General features: G+C 66.6%; 2 protein-coding genes across 2 annotated transcripts in view; one reads left to right on the top strand and one right to left on the bottom strand.

The window, feature by feature from the left end:
- Positions 1-8,896, top strand: part of CHLNCDRAFT_58509 (hypothetical protein) — a gene marked incomplete at both ends in the record, with an annotated part of 24,365 nt that extends 15,469 nt beyond the window's left edge. Inside the window, 26 exons of the mRNA XM_005845568.1 lie at positions 183-233; positions 410-459; positions 605-869; positions 1,018-1,125; positions 1,282-1,331; positions 1,452-1,743; positions 1,953-2,639; positions 2,760-2,800; positions 2,950-3,235; positions 3,369-3,461; positions 3,583-3,620; positions 3,768-4,038; positions 4,174-4,324; positions 4,475-4,951; positions 5,068-5,779; positions 5,882-5,945; positions 6,065-6,183; positions 6,331-6,743; positions 6,855-6,914; positions 7,019-7,121; positions 7,276-7,371; positions 7,485-7,574; positions 7,729-7,811; positions 7,923-8,138; positions 8,255-8,338; positions 8,464-8,896. Coding sequence (XP_005845630.1) covers positions 183-233; positions 410-459; positions 605-869; positions 1,018-1,125; positions 1,282-1,331; positions 1,452-1,743; positions 1,953-2,639; positions 2,760-2,800; positions 2,950-3,235; positions 3,369-3,461; positions 3,583-3,620; positions 3,768-4,038; positions 4,174-4,324; positions 4,475-4,951; positions 5,068-5,779; positions 5,882-5,945; positions 6,065-6,183; positions 6,331-6,743; positions 6,855-6,914; positions 7,019-7,121; positions 7,276-7,371; positions 7,485-7,574; positions 7,729-7,811; positions 7,923-8,138; positions 8,255-8,338; positions 8,464-8,896 — 5,333 coding nt within the window. The remainder of the gene's footprint in view (positions 1-182; positions 234-409; positions 460-604; positions 870-1,017; positions 1,126-1,281; positions 1,332-1,451; positions 1,744-1,952; positions 2,640-2,759; positions 2,801-2,949; positions 3,236-3,368; positions 3,462-3,582; positions 3,621-3,767; positions 4,039-4,173; positions 4,325-4,474; positions 4,952-5,067; positions 5,780-5,881; positions 5,946-6,064; positions 6,184-6,330; positions 6,744-6,854; positions 6,915-7,018; positions 7,122-7,275; positions 7,372-7,484; positions 7,575-7,728; positions 7,812-7,922; positions 8,139-8,254; positions 8,339-8,463) is intronic.
- Positions 8,897-9,667: 771 nt separating this feature from the next.
- Positions 9,668-11,268, bottom strand: part of CHLNCDRAFT_136624 (expressed protein) — a gene marked incomplete at both ends in the record, with an annotated part of 1,754 nt that continues 153 nt past the window's right edge. Inside the window, 5 exons of the mRNA XM_005845460.1 lie at positions 9,668-9,877; positions 10,081-10,147; positions 10,329-10,450; positions 10,707-10,817; positions 10,943-10,980. Coding sequence (XP_005845522.1) covers positions 9,668-9,877; positions 10,081-10,147; positions 10,329-10,450; positions 10,707-10,817; positions 10,943-10,980 — 548 coding nt within the window. The remainder of the gene's footprint in view (positions 9,878-10,080; positions 10,148-10,328; positions 10,451-10,706; positions 10,818-10,942; positions 10,981-11,268) is intronic.

Below are 11,268 nucleotides of genomic sequence, written 5' to 3'. Positions count from 1 at the left end.
ACCGCCGCCGAGCCCACCTCCTCCCTCACCACCACCGCCGTCTCCACCACCACCCAGCCCGCCTCCTCCCTCTCCACCACCGCCGTCTCCACCTCCTCCCTCTCCACCTCCTCCAAGCCCGCCTCCACCCAGCCCGCCACCGCCTTCTCCACCACCACCCAGCCTTCCGCCACCCTCTCCAGTGGAGGCCCCCATGCCGGAAGCTTACCAACTGGTCAACATGAAGGTCACAGGTGAGCTGCTGGGTGGCTCACACCTACCTTTGCGAACATTCTAGCAGTTGCGCACTGATTGAGTGGTCTTGGTGCCACTGGCTGTGCCAGCACGCTGCGCATTATCCTGCTCGCGGTTGCATTTCCAAGGCGGAGTCATCTTCGCCTCGCTGACCTGGCACTCTTGCCCCATGCAGGCGCCACGCCAGAGGACTTTGAGGAGCTCTACTTGAATGCATTCAAGACGGTGGGGCTGGCCGTCTCACATTCGCTGCGCTACGCCAGCCTGATGCCTTGGCAAGCGCATCGTGGCATACGGCTGCTGCCGCAAGCACTCCTGCAGGCTGTATCTCTGCCGTGCCCCTCCATGGCTGTGTGCATTGCCCCTGCAGCTCATGAGCGAAATCACCGTCACGCGCGCCAGCTGGATCCTGGTCTATCCATCCATCATTCCAGATTGGACCCCAAATTGGGAGGGTGAGCCGGAGCCCATTCAGCTCGTGATCAACGTCCACGCTCTGGCAGAGGCGCACGAAGACATCGGGGTCTCTGTGCAGGCCGCTGCGGGTGGGAGCGGCGCGCCAGACAGCATGCTGGCGGCATCGCTGTCCGGGCTCAACCCCTCCGCAGGCCAACTCGCGCTTGTGGTCGGCTCAGGTGCGCTGGCTGGCTGGGCAGTGCTGGGCGCAAGCTTGGGAGGCACACGCTTGCAGGCATGCGGCCGACCGGGTTCCTGGTGCGGGCAAGGGGGATTGCAATTGGGTGTCCACACTGGCTGAGCTGCCTTGCCCTACCACCTGTGCAGTCAACTTTGGCGACGAGGCACCCGTTCCGGCCCCCGCTCCTGCCCCCGAGGAGGCCCCCATGCCGGAAGCTTACCAGCTGGTCAACATGAAGGTTGCTGGTGGCACAAGTGAGCTGCTGGGGTGGCTTGCTGGCCGGGGGCAGTGCACCAGCAACACATTGATGCTATGTGTTGCGAGCTGTGGACCCAGCCTGCACTGTCAGCTGGCCCCAAACGCTGTGCACCTCCACTCCAGTTCTGACCTGGCGTGCTTTCCTCCTGCAGCCGGTGAGCCCGAGGACTTCCTCTTCCGATATGGGGACCAGCTCAAGACGGTGCGGCGCCTTCCCTGTACCACCTGGCATGCTTGGGTGGCACTTTCGGCATGCCAGTGCAGAACTGGCCATCCGACCTCCCCAGCAAGCTGTGTACATTCCCCTTTCTCCCTGCTTCAGATCCTGAGCAACCTCGCAGGCATACCCGTCGGCTGGATAGTGCTGGAGGCCGGCATTGGGGCTCAGTCAGTGACGACACCCAACGGGGAGTTTTACCCCATAGTGGTGGTTGTTCAGATGCACGCCCCCGCAGACCAACATGCCAGCATCAGGTCCAGCGTGCAGGTCGCCGCGGGCGTTGGCTTCAGCCCTGGCAGCTACGGAAGCCCCGGCGGGGATCTGGCCGCATCCCTGCGCGGAATGACTCTGCCGGAACCTGAGACCAGCCAGGTCGACCTTGTGATCGGCTCAGGTGCGTGGACCGGGCTGTGCGATGTGTACTGCAGCGTGCGCACAGTGCGGTTGTTGAAGGCACCGCGCAAACGCTTGCAGCCAGCCGGCAGGCTGGCTGCCTTGGCGTGGAGCTTTTGCTACTGGGCAGTGTGCAAGGCCGCCTGAAGCTGGCTCTCCTCACATTCTGAGCATCCTCGCATCGCGCTGCCCCTCCCCGCTCTGCTGCAGTCAACTTTGGCGCTGCAGCGCCCACCCCCGCCCCCGAGCCAGGCGTCGCCTGCGTGTGGGATTTCCGGCAGTTCGGCATCACGGCTGGCTCCTACATCAACACGGCGGGCACCGGCTGCCCCACGCCCACCCCCACCAACCTCAGGCTGCAGAACCCGGCCTTCACGGGCGGCTGCGCCACAAGCAGCCCCGTCGTTCCGGAAGTCAAGATGAACACCAACGGCTTCATGCTGTCGCCCTTTGGGGTGTGCCCAGAGGAGACGTACTATGTCAACCACCAGGCGCCTTCCATCATGGAGCTGGTGGCCACCGGCAACGCCGCCGTCATCCGCTCGCTGGTGATCGCCGACTACTTTGCAGACCCGCCCTTCACCCTGCGCTTTGCGGGCCCCGGCGGCCTCCAGATCGACGTCACGGTGGACAGCGACATCCCCGACGGCACCCACCTCAACCTGCCCCAGCCGCTCGAGCTGCCCGCCGAGGCCACCGGCTACAGCATGGAGTTTGCATATGCGGCGGGATTCCAGCAGGGCTCGTATGTGTTCATCAGCTTCCTGCACGAGGCAGCCGGCCCGCCGCCCTCGCCGCTGCCGCCCAGCCCGCCTCCTCCCTCTCCACCACCGCCCAGCCCGCCGCCGCCCTCGCCCAGCATAGCCACCTATCTGCAGGGTGGCCTGGGTCTTCAAGGTGGGGAGAGTGCCGCAGTGTTTTATGGCATCCACACATTGAGCAGCACAGACAGCTTCTTTGGGGTGGGGGGTGTATGCATGCTGCCTGAACGCTTCCACTCTGTGCTACACGTTGCAGGCAATGAACTCCCGCCAGGCTGGCAGGAGAGTGTCAGCCAGGTGAGATTTAGCGCTGCCAAAGCCAGTGCCCATGCCTGGGCTGGGCTGCTGCGATCGTGCCTGGCTGTCTGGCCGTACCCTGCTTCTTCTCTCGCACCTGCCCCGCGGCTGACCCCTCTGTGCGGCCTGTTCTTATCGCTCAACTGCAGGTCCTGTGCGGGGTCGCGGGCTATGTGCCCTGCAACATCGTGGTCAACGGCGGCTCCGGCAACGGCGGCTCCGGCAACGAACGCCGCCGCTCGCTGCAGCAGCTGGCGGCGCTGGCGCCTGCCACGCGCGCGCTGCTCCAGGAGGGCGTCACCAACGTCGAGTTCAAGATATATGCGCCAGAGGACCAGTTTCCAACCATCCAGGCCAACATAGAGGCCGCTGTCGCCAACGGGCAGCTGTCATCTCTGCTGGAGGCTGAGGGGCTCACGCTGGTGCCTGGATCAGGTATGGCGCAGACCCCCTTTGCTCAAGCGGTGTTGCATATGCTGACAGGCGCCGATTTGCATGCCCCTGACCTACTTCTTATGTCTCCAAGCTTGCAGCCTGACCTGCCCTCCCACCACATGTTGCTGTGCAGTGATGTTTGGGGACCCATTCTTCCATCCACCCCCACCGCCACCTTCGCCTGTGGTCGAAGGCACCTATCTGCAGGGTGGCCTGGGTCTTGAAGGTGGGCAACCAGCACGGGCAAACCGTGTAGTCCACCAAACACAGGATCCTGGGGTATGTCAGTGTGTAGGCATTGCATGATGCGCTGAGAGCTCCCTTCTTTGTGTTGCGCTCTGCTGCAGGCAACCCTGGACAGGGCTGGCAGGGGAATGTCACCGAGGTGCGTGCTAGCGCTGCTTCATTCCAGTCCCATCGTGGCTGCTCTGCCACGTGCCCACACTGGTGCTTCCCATCCCGGCTCCGCCACGTGTCAACCGCTGTGGCCAGCTGCTGAACCATGCTGCCTGTCCTTGGTGCTCACCTGCAGGTCCTCTGCGGCATCGCCGGCCACATCCCATGCCGCATCGTCATCAACGGCGGCTCCGGCAACGGCCGCCGCCGCTCGCTGCTCCAGTGGGCGACGCAGGCGGTTGCCGGGCGCGCGCTGCTCCAGGAGGGCGTCACCAACGTCGAGTTCAAGATCTATGCGCCAGCGGCGCTGTTCCCGACCATCCGGGGCAACATTGAGGCCGCCGTCGCCAGCGGGGAGCTGGCGCAGCTGCTGGCGGCCCGGGGTCTCGCGCTCGTTCCTGGATCAGGTGCGCCCCTGCTTCTGCACCGCGTATGCAATAGCCTGCTGCGCTGGTGTGCAAGCCCGCAAGTTGCCGTGCACGTGTGGGGAAGCTCGGAAGCTTGCGGTCTCATTCACGCGGGTTCTCCCCCTTGCTGTGCAGTTCTGTTTGGAGACCCGTTCTTCAGCCCGCCTCCGCCCAGCCCGCCGCCACCCAGCCCGCCGCCACCTTCGCCTCCCCCGCCGCCGCCCTCGCCACCGCCGCCGCCGCCCTCGCCTCCCCCGCCACCCTCGCCATTGCCGGAGGCTGTGAGGTGCGTGCGTGGCATCCCCTACCCCAAAAGTGGCCGCACCCCAGGGTCTAGTTTCACCACATTGCTGCCGCTGTCCCCCTTCGCCGCCCTTCTAGTCACCCCCCGTTCTTGCACCCCTTCCCGGCCTGCCTCCACGCCTCCACACTGCAGCCATGTTTTCAACAACACTGCAAGTGGCTGGTGCCCCACCACCACCACCAACATCAGCATGTCCAGCACAACGTGGAGGGCGCTGTCCTTCCAGAGCAGCCTCAACCCGCAGGCCGCCATCCGCACCATCACCATCCCGCTCCTCGCCAATGCAGCAGGCACCTACCAGGTCACAGTGATGCTGTACCGCCCACACCCAAACAACATCCCGAGCCCTGGCGACAGCCCTGATACCACCAAGGTTTTCAGCCTGGCGCTGCCAGCTGGCCCCAGCTGGCAGACCCTGGACATGTCCGCGCCGCAGTTCCAGCTGCTCCATGGCAAACGCTATGCGCTGGTGCTGACCGGCAACTCCGCGGGCGCGTCCACCTCGCCCACGTTCTTCAGCTGGGCCTCGTGCGCCAATGCCGTTGAGCCCACGGGCGTGCAGTTTGAGTATTACTCATTCTCGCAGTCTAACAACAGCGGCTCCACCTGGTGAGTCTTGACACCCTCACATCCTTTTCAGGCCCAGCGCTAGCTTGCAAGTGCGACGTGCGCCCTGGCCCAGCAGGCTGCCTTTGCGATGAAATGGACGTTCTCCTTCCCTCCAGGTCCACATCGCCCGTCCTCAACGCCATCTCGCTGACCACCTACCCCATCCCCAACGGCGGCGGCAACAGCGGGCGCCGCCTGCTGGCCGCAGAGGGCACAGACGCAGGTTCCATGCATCAGCCAGGCGCGATGCAGCAGCCAGCAGCGATACAGCAGCCAGCTCTGCGGCAGCCGGCGGCGCTGGCGCCAGTACCACCGCCGCCGCCGCCGCGGCCGCCTCGACGCCTGGCCCGCGGCGAGCTCAACGCCCTCATGCACGACGCCTTCAGGGCCGAGCACCAGCAGGCCCGGCGGCGCCGCGCGCTGCAGCAGGCCGCGGACGCGCCCAACAGCACCGGGGCGCTGCCGCCGCCGCTGCCGGGCACCACGCCGCCGCCGCCCGCCCCCGTGGCCCCGATCCTCGACTTTGCCTCCCTGTCCACCGTGGACGGTACCGGCGGCAGTATCTACGTTGTCACCACCACCGGCGTGGAGCTGAACAAGAGCGCCGCGGTGGTGAATGTGCTGCCTGCTGACCTGGCAGCACAGGTGGAGGGCATCGTGGGGCAGCTCAAGCAGGCCCTCACCTTCCAGACCTCCTCCACCAACATGGACGGCCTGTGGAACACGCTGTTCTGGATCGCGGTGGGGCTGGCGGGCACGCTGGCCGCGCACGCCGCCATCCGCGCGCTGATCATCTGGCGCAAGTGGCGCATGCGCATGTTCTTCGAGGTGCGGCTCCTGCTGTGTGTGTGTGGTGCTAGATGTCAGCAGCCTCTGAGAGTCCTTGACTTGTGGGCTGAGCCTCTCCATCGCTGTGCCTTGCTGCTGCAGTGGCCCCGGCCGGAGCTCTGGTTCATGTGGTGTGTGCTTCCCATCATCGCGGCCCAGGCAGCAAGTGAGTGCCATGCCGCCAGCAAATCATTGGTGCACCTGCATACTGCGGCGCTGTGTTGCGCATCCCGCGTGATGCTTGCTGCCAATGGCCTCACACCTTGTTTCTCCCGTGCCGTGCAGTGTTTGTGGTCGGCGACAGCAGCGCCGAGGTGGCAGTGGGTGTCATGTTTGGCATTGTGCTGCCCATGGCGCTTGTGGCCCTGTCCCTCTTTGTGGTCATCAAGCACCTGACCCTGGTGGTGAGCACGGCGGTACCCTCCTGATCGGATGCTGCTAAACTCATTCATGCCTCAAACTGCCCAGGACAAGATCCGCCCTTACCTCGCCCCCCGCCACCTGTTGCTGAGTCGCCGAGCTGGCTGCTGCCCCGCCCCGCCTGGCTGCAGCTGGGCATGCGCCGCGCCGCCTACTTTGTGCCCGACGAGGATGCTGAGAGGTTCCGGCGCAAGAAGGTGCAGAAGCTGACGCGGTCCGACAGCGGCAGCACACACGCGGAGAACGGGTCGCTCAACCCCTCCACCCGCGGCGGCACCGCCTTTGGCAACCTACCCTCCACCTCCGGCCTCGCCCGCGCCTCGCTGGGAGCCTCCTCCGATGTCTCCCGCTCCTCCGCCGCCGGCTCTGGCACGGGCGCCGAGCTGCTGCGCCCAGCGCCGGGCAGCGCCGACCCGACGCCGCCGCGCAGGCCGCTGGGCAAGCGCGTCAAGAAGTGGGTGATCCGCTACATTGTCAAGCCCGTCTTTGGCTTCGACCCCTCGCTCCAGGGCGAGTGGGTGCCGCCGCACGGCTACGATGTCAGGTGCGCATGGGCCGTGTTTCACACCTTTGGGTGTTTTTTGCCCACGGCACTGTGTCGTGCATGGCAGATGTGGTGCTCACCTGCTCGCCTGCTCCTGTTGCCCGCCTGCAGCTTTGTGGCGCGGTACGGCGTGCTGTTCGAGACGTCCCGCGGGCCAGAGGTGGAGTACAGGTGCGCCCAGCAGCAGTTCCTGTACCGCTCCTCTGCCCTCATGCGACACGTCCCGTGCAGCCCTCGAGCCCCGGTCGTGAGTGTTTCTTTCTTCCCTGCTGCAGGCCCGGCACGTTTGACTACGACCCCGCCACCGGCAAGTTTGACCGCGGCGAGATGGTTTCTCTGGCCAGCACCCGCCTGCTGAGGGCCAAGGAGGCGGCCCGGGTGAGTTGGAACAGCAGCTGCTGCTACTTGTGCAAGGCGCAGCCCTGGCAGGGCCTCCAGCGGGCATCCAAGCAGCAGCATGCGGGGACCTGCTGCCACATGCCGACCGCTCCCCTCTCATGCCTCGTGCCTCTTGCCCTGCCTCCTGTTGCAGACGCTGGGCGTCACCGTCCAGCTGCTGAAGCTGGTGCTGTTTGCCCAGCTGGCCTCCGTCTTTGGAAACAGCTCCAACATCAGCCCTCTGTGGCAGGTGCGCCGGCGGTGGCATGCTCCGGTTGTTGCTCATCGACTTGTGTGCATCCTGTGTGCGCCGGCTGCGCCTGCACTCACCCTCCCCGCCTGCCTGCCGCTCCTGCGCTGCAGGTGATCCCGCTGCTGGTGCTGATTGTGCTGTACTGGACCTACATGCGCCTGTTTGTGCCCATGGCTTCCTTCGTCGACATGGTCGGAGAGGTGCGTGTGGGGGGCCACACAGGGGGGACCTGACATGGCAGCCAGTGGTGTGCCACAATTACGCAACCAGCTGCATGCCCTCTGCGCCGGCCAGCGAGCCGTGCATGTGGTTGCCCTCTGGTGCTGAGCATGTGCATGCCCTGCTGCCCTGCAGATCGTCGGCTGCATCTGCGATGTGGGCACCTTTGTGTGCGGCATCATCGTGGCTGTGACTCCCGTCACAAGCTACCAGACCATGTGAGCTGCAGCCAGCTGCGTTGCGTCCCGCCGCGCCTGCTCCATGCGCCAGCACAGCCCGAAACCCAGTGGCTCACCCCCACTCCCCTGACCCCTGACCCCATGCTGCAGCAACGCCGTGGGCATCGCCATGCTGGGCTTCCAGACCGTGTCCATGCTGGTCACCCTGGTGCCGGGCGCCGTCAAGTTTGTGCTGCTGGCGGTGCGCTGGGTGTGGCGCAAGGCCTTCCCCGACCCCGCCGACAAGTTTGCCCGCGTGGTGGAGGAGGTGATGCGCAAGGATCCACACATCCTCTCCCGCAAGTTTGCCGACCGCTGGCTGCTCAAGTGAGTGCCCCGGTGGCTTCCGCTGCTGCTGCGTGTGTGCTGGCTGTGGGCGTGTGTTGCCACGCGCCAGCACCGCTGCTGAGCCGGGGTGCCACTGTCGCCATGCCTGCCCGCAGGGTGCACGGCCGCGGCCTCAACCAGCGCGCGCTGCAACAGTTCGAGAAGCAGCAGCAGCTGCTGCCGTTTGGCTTCAACATCAGGTGAGCGACGGCGGTGGGCTGGGCCGCAGCGTGTGCGCAGGCGCAGATGCCTTCCCTCGACCAGCGTGCAAGCCGGGAAAGCCTGTGGTTGTGACTTGTTGCCCCTACTGCCCTGTTCTGTGCAGGCCCGCCGGCCTGGTGCGCACCCTTGCCTTTGGCGGCGCCGGCAGCAACCGGCGGGAGGCCACGGCCGACGCGGCCGCGGCCGCCGTGGCCGAGGCGAGCGAGGCGGAGGAGGACAGCAGCACGCGGTCGCGCCTGCGCTCCGCCATGTCACTGGCTGCCGTGGCGGGCCGGTTCAAGATGACCCGCCAGGCGGCCCCCACCAAGGCTCGCAGCTCTCCGCTGCTTCCCGTGGCGAGCGCCGCCAGCCTGGCCAGCGCAGGCGGCAGCTGCCCGCCGACCCCCCGTCCCGCCAGCGTGGCGGGCAGCGCGCCGCCCGCCTCTGCCGCCGGCAGCATCCCGCCCACCCCCCGCGCCGGCAGCAGCGCGGCCACGCCACACTTTGGCAGCGTGGCGGGCAGCATGCCTCCCTCCCCCCGCTCCGCCCGAGGCTAGATGCCTCACCTACTATTGGGGATTAGTGCGGTTTTCCTGTTGCACCTGTTTTTTTGCATCCATTCATGGCAGCCCTGGCGGGCGACCCGACGCCCGCCGCCGCCACCAACACACGCTCACCCCTCCTGCTTTCACCATCAGCCTCTCTCGCAAACTCACGCTGAAACTCTCCTGCCTAAACCATCCAGCCCCCTTGCAATTCAACACCCTCCACTGCAATCCTGCTTGTCCCTGCTGCTCGCTCCTGCTCTTCTATTAATTCCTTTGCTCAAATGTGGAGAGATCCCACACTTTGACCCCGCCTCAGAGTGCCCTTTTCCTTTCTTGCTCCAAACTGTCTCTCCCCTGCACTGCTGCGGCCCTTCTTGTCATATCAGCAAGCTCACAGTTTTTCTTGGCTAGTGGCATGTAGCCCGCCAAACCTCGGGAAACAACATACCGATTGTAAACTGTCCCACAACAATGCAGTTTTACAGTACAGGCAAAGAGGAGTCGCGCCTGCCGCTTGGAGCAAACAGCGGCGCAGCGCGAGAAACAGGCGCGCCCGAGGCTGGAGACCACGCCGCACATTGTCAGCCCGTGGCATCAGACAAAAGCAGGGCATATAGCTTAGTATATATACCATCCATGGTAGTGTGGAAAAAGAAGGGAGCCTGCTGAGAAGGAAGGGTGCTGTGGACAAGAAGCTGTTGCAGTTCAGGAGGGGAGAGATGCGTCCGGTGCAGCTGAGACGGGGGTCCGCGCCCCGCCCCGCCCCGCCCCGCCCCGCGCTCACTCGCGCAGCTCCGCGCCGCGGTGGCCCCAGGTGGCCACAAACTGGGCGTACGCCCGCTTGTACCGCGCCCCCGCCTCGGTCTCCGCCGCGCGTATCGCGTTGAGCTCCGCCCAGGCCGCGCGCCGCGCCTCGTCCTCGGCACGCAGCGCCTCCTCCTCAGCAGACGCAGCCTTGGTGCCCACGTCGGGCAGCGGTTGCGGCGCCGACTGCGCCGCAGGCGGGGCGGGGCGGGGCGGGCAATCGCTTTGAGCGGCGAGGCGTGGTGCTAGCAACACACACCTTGCTCCGGCTGCTTGATGCAGCAGATGCCGGCCGGAGCGCAAGTCTGGCCGGCGTCGAGGCGCTGGCGCGCTCTCTTACCCCACAACACCAGGCCCGGTCCCCTGCCACCTGACCCCGCCCCACCCACCGAGCGGCTCAGCTGGGAGAACTTGAGGTTCTCTGGCACGCCCGTCTGCTCGGCGCCGCCGGACGACCTGCGCGGGTGCATGCGCCGGCGGGGTGGGCCTCGCGGGAGGGGGCAGGCGCCAGCTGGCCACAAAATCGTTCTGCCCTGCATGCCGGCCGCCGGCCGCCCCCGCCCGCATGCCGCCCAGGCCGAGGAGGGCGGTGTGCCCATGGCACACACCGCCGAGCTGCATGCAGCCCCGCGCACACCTGCCGTCAAACAGCGACGCAAAGCGCGCCTCGCGCTTCTCCACCTCTGCCCGCCGCGCCTTCTCCGCCGCCGCCGCCTCGGGGTCCTGCGGCGGCGCCACTACTTGCAGCAAATATGGCCCCTGCCGCAGAGCGCAGGCGCGGGCGGGGTAGGCAGGGGTGGGCGGGCAGGAGTGGGCGGGCGGGCGGGAGTGGGCGCGGTGGGCGGATGTGGCGCGAGTGGTGTGTGGGTGGTGGTGGCGTGGTGTGGGGCCACGTCGGATGATCCATGCGCCGACCACGGCAGCGGGTGGGCAGGTGCGCCAACAAGAGCGGCGGGTCCTGCAACCGCGGCGCTGCAGCGCCAGCTCCTGCCGCCGCCGCAGCTCCCTCCCTCACCTCCTTCTCAAGCTCATGCTCCTCCACCTGCACATCCGCCAGCCCATCCAGCGAGGCGGAAGGCAGGTTGAGCGTCTCTGGCGGCGCAGACGGCTGGTCGTAGAAGCTGGTCTGCAGGGCGGGGAGGGGAGGGAGGGCAGGGGGGAGAAGCAGAAGGCGCAGGGCGGTCACTGGTTGGCACAGCGGTGCGGCCCGGCAGCGGTGTGAGGTGGGAGTCCAGCCACTCAGCGACGCACCTTTTTGGCCAGGCGATCCAGGAACTCTTCGTCGGGGTCTGCAGGGCAGGCGAGGGAATGAGAGGTGGGCGGCGGGCGGGCAGGGCCTGCACCCAGGCGGTCGGCGGCGGCAGACAGGAGTCCGGTTCGAGCACCCTGCGCGCGGCCTGGACTCTGCGGCCGCTTGTCAGCTCTGTGCGGGCCCCCGTCCAGGGGCGCACACACACGGCGCAGCAGCGCAAGGGCTCCCAAAAGGGATGTGCCGCGCACCCCCCCCCCCCAACCCCCCCGTGGTCACCCTTTTTTTTGGGGTTGGGGGCCCGAAGGCCCACAACTTTGGGGCCGCC

This window comes from Chlorella variabilis (assembly GCF_000147415.1).
Source record: "Chlorella variabilis unplaced genomic scaffold CHLNCscaffold_17, whole genome shotgun sequence".
Lineage (NCBI taxonomy): Eukaryota > Viridiplantae > Chlorophyta > Trebouxiophyceae > Chlorellales > Chlorellaceae > Chlorella > Chlorella variabilis.
The sequence above is the reverse complement of the archived record's forward strand: the minus strand, read 5'-3'. Positions and strand labels throughout refer to the sequence as shown.